Here is a 4209-nt window from a genome sequence, read left to right on the forward strand (position 1 = left end):
ATGCTCTTCAAGGGTTTATATGTGTACCTGTGATTTGTTGTTTAGGAGACCAAACCCTTTTGTCATTAAATGAGTTAGAAATATTTGTTTTTCTTAATTGAAAACCTCTCAACAGTTGTGTCCTGTAGTTTTCCTCTTATGGGCTCCTAATTGAACTCAGAATTCAGAACCAAATTCTTCGGAATTTAAGCCTACTCAACCCTTCAATCTGAACTTTTGTAAAAAATTTACCTTTTAAGGACTTTGGAGAGCATATCCTCCTACTATATGTGAAAAGGGGAGATTATTGGGTTTCTACAGTTCATAAGTTGGGTGATTTCTTATATAATTAGACCATCCATGGTCTCCCATAACTAGTGGCTACTCTCTGCAAGAGAACCTCTCCATAACGGAATATTGAACTCGGGTTTACTGATAAGAATGGGTTAGTGCTTGAGCCCCGAGCCTTGCAAGTTCAAAATCCAAAGCTCAATATTTTCAACCATTATTATTATTATGGAGTGCCCTAGTTTTAGAAATTTTCTTTCCACATGTCAAGAGAAGCATTAAACAGTTTCATGGTGATTTTGTCAACATAATCTAGACTTATCTAGAATTTGACCCCAGTAAGAGAATTATTTCAACAACTTTTATAACTTTTCTTGTCACGTATCAGGAGAAGCATTAAAGGTTTTCATGGTTTTTTGGTTAACATAATACCCCTATACTTATCTAACTTTTGACCTGGCCAAGAGCATTATTTTCAGCAGAATTGTGAGTTTTCAAGATAGGAATGTACAAGTTGTGTCTACAGTTGAACCCTTCTAAAGGATAAAATAGTTTTTATGCTGCAATGAGTTTATACTGAAAGCTTTGCAGGGAGAAACTATTATAGATAAAAAAGTATGCATAGTGCGATGGGGGGGTTGTGAGGATTCTTTTGATGATTGGAGGACACACTCATGGAGACTTCAACATGATGATGAGCCAGAGGTATCCCCTTATATGCATGCAACTTTTTGTTGTTTTTTTATCTAAGAATGGCTAACAATATCATCAGTGCAATTAATCTTCTTAGAAAAAGACAATGATTGTTTAGTATGCAGATTATAGTTGTTGCACTGTCATTTATTTCTGGCTAGATGATGAATATTGCCGTATCAGGTTACACAATCTAGACGTTTTGTTCAAAACCCTCGCGGGGCAGTAACCATGGCCCAAGATGTAGTTTTTGCAATGCTTTCCAAAGGGTATATTTTGGGAAAAGATGCATTGAGCAAGGCCAAAGCCTTTGATGAAAGCCATCAGGTCATTGCTAGTGTTGCAGCTAAGGTGGTATCTTTGGGCCAGAAAATAGGCATCAATGACAAACTTAGTGCTGGTGCACAATGTATCAAATTTGTGGAAGAGAGATATCACGTTTCAGAGGAGACTAAAGCAATGCTTTCGGCTACAGAGCAAACAGCTAGCAGTGCAGGGTCAGTTGCTGTAAATAGAAAGTACTTTTCTACTGGAGCTTTGTGGTTGTCTGGAGTTCAAATCCAAATGTTGTTGATGTAAATACATATGTCTTCCATACCAAGTACCCCCAATTTTTCACTTTTCAAGATGGTTTGGTGATTAAGAGCATTGAATTTCCATAATCCAATTTAGTGAATTTTGAAGAGAAAGCTGTGTACTAATTTTTACATAAATATTTGTGATCACATTGCCTGACTCCAAATGGTTTGCATTCCTCCAACGCCTTGTAAGAACACATTAATATGCAATTTACATACCCAAAATCCTCTTACATGTTTGAGACTCAAATGGGTTTTGATGTTGATTCTTATGAGTCTAATCAACTCATTGTTAACCTATGCCAGATGAATTTTGATAGGGTAGTTCAATGCATCTCAATATATGTAGGGAACTTGGGAGATATGCCTTATGCCAGCTTGCAAACTAGCTCCTCAAAAATCAAATTTCTTCTGTCTGTTTGAGTTCTATGCTACGGACTTTTTATCAAGATTCTTATTGAATATTCAGGCAAAGAATAGCTTTCACTGTATCTTCATTTGAAAAGGTTCAAATTTTTTTTTAAACCCCCTGCATGCGGTGTCCTGCTTTAGAGCAAGTGGTTTCCATTCAATAGGACGAGTGGGCAGAAGCAGAAATAGTTTTTCAACACCCCTGCATCCAGTATTCAGCTCGAGGCCAAGTGGACTTATACCAGACGACAGACACCCCATCTAAAACCAAGATTAGAGTATTATTGGATGATATAGTTTTGAGACTTCAGAGAGCCAATTGAAACTCAACCCAAACGAGAAAAAGGGGACGGTGATGAAATAAAATTTGATGATCTTAAGTGCTAAATTTTCAAAGATTTCACAATAAAAAGATTTGCTAAAAATCCTCTGAGAATAAAAATCCTCTGAGAATTAAACAAGAAACAGGGGCACCATTAGTATAGGAATTAAAGAATCAAAATTAACCCACAATTTCAATTTACTTGACCTAGGAATTTAAGACAAAATTGAATAGAAAAATAAACCCAAAATCTTGATTTAACAAAACAAGAAAATAGGTCCCTGAATGCGATTTTCATTTCTTCTTTTCGCCTCTTTAGATTAAAGAATTGGAAAACCTCCATCATCATCAAAGAAGTGAAGGCAGAGTATGCAATCGAATTGTTACCTTTGTTTCAGAGCAATCAACAGGCAATGCCAGCACTGTGTTCGTCACATCCCCCAAAACAGCTCGCCATTTATTGTGAGGCTGAGCATTCTCGTGGCCATTCTCATCCTGGGCAGCTCGCTTAGGAGGTGTAGATCTGCTTTGTTATTTTTCTCCACTGCTACAGCGTGGGCCCCGGTAATGGGAGCATGCCCTTCCTCTTCCCTCGCACACATCCTCCTCCTTCGACTTCAAATCCACTTCTGTCACAGCATATAGCAAAACTGTCAAGAAAATGTCGCAAGCATGGCTCTGGTTCTTGGCTGCTGGGCACCTTATCATGGGACATTCTTCTGGAATCATCCACCCTTCTGGAATCATCGGCAATGTTTTTCAAACACTAATAAAATTATACTAATAAAATTATTATAAGAAAAAAATATTCAACGGCATTGTCCAATCATAATTAGAATAAATAGTTTTATTTGAATTATTTATTCATTTAAATACGAAAACATTAGCATAAGATAAAAAGTTTAAAAAATACTTCATGTTTATTGGACAGTTTAAAATATTATTTGCATCCAACGGATGCTATAGTATCCTGCCAGCTAATAATAATACTACCAAGCCCATGCCGCTATAATAAAAAAAAGATTACCATTTTTACTATTGAATAGGTCCTTAGGACGAATAGCTTACAAACATGTTTGCAAACGTGTATTAAGAGATATAATAGAAATTAGTTAAATTGATTTTTATTCTTACAAATGTATTCTTATATTTCTATCAATGGATGGGATGAACAGATTAGATACATTTATTGAGATATAAAAGAAATCAGTTAAATTGATTTATATGTGAACAGATTAGATACATTTATTGAGATATAAAAGAAATCAGTTAAATTGATTTATATTCTTACATATGTATTCTTATATTTTTATCAATTAATTAATTTTTTCAAGTTTATTATAATTTAATAATCTAAAAATTATGTAGGTACTTCAGTTTAGTAAAAGAATTCATGCAAAGCCACAACTTAAATAACATGGTGTCGATATGATTGAAGAGTTGAGTTACTATATTTGGTTTTCACTAAGCTTACCATGGCAAATAAATTTTAAATTATCAACTTACTATTGTAATGAGTTTTTTTGTTTTTCTAGCTAACTAGTTGTTAAAAAAGTTAATGTGAACCAATCATGAACAAGTTTTAGCTTTTAATTTTTTCAATCTTTTTATTTACGAGAGTGTAGTTGTACAAATTTTAACATTATAAATTCCGAAATAAATGGATTTAATGGCAACTATATAGCCAAAAATGTAGGTAAATTTAGGGAAAGTTTAACATGATGAGGAGGGGTCACTAAATAGAGTACTACCAACAAACATTAAAATGTGTATATATTTTATCATTAATTTTATTTAGTTATTTGTCACTTATAAAAAAATATATTATAAACAAAAATTTATAAAAAAGTATTTGGAATATAGATTGATTTTAATATTTAATAAGATTTTGTCAAAATTATAATTGTTTATTGTTTATATATTAAGAAAACTATTAAT

The 4209-nt window shown here is 33.5% G+C and overlaps 1 protein-coding gene across 1 annotated transcript; it reads left to right on the forward strand.

The window, feature by feature from the left end:
• The first annotated feature begins 420 nt into the window (after window positions 1-420).
• Window positions 421-2300, forward strand: LOC131069316 (binding partner of ACD11 1). The gene is made up of 4 exons (XM_058004681.2): window positions 421-424; window positions 656-669; window positions 820-972; window positions 1144-2300. The coding sequence occupies exons 1-4, from the start codon at window positions 421-423 to the stop codon at window positions 1537-1539; spliced, it is 567 nt and encodes a 188-aa protein (XP_057860664.2). The 3' UTR covers window positions 1540-2300.
• The last annotated feature ends 1909 nt before the right edge of the window (window positions 2301-4209 follow it).

Source organism: Cryptomeria japonica, chromosome 2 (assembly GCF_030272615.1).
Source record: "Cryptomeria japonica chromosome 2, Sugi_1.0, whole genome shotgun sequence".
Lineage (NCBI taxonomy): Eukaryota > Viridiplantae > Streptophyta > Pinopsida > Cupressales > Cupressaceae > Cryptomeria > Cryptomeria japonica.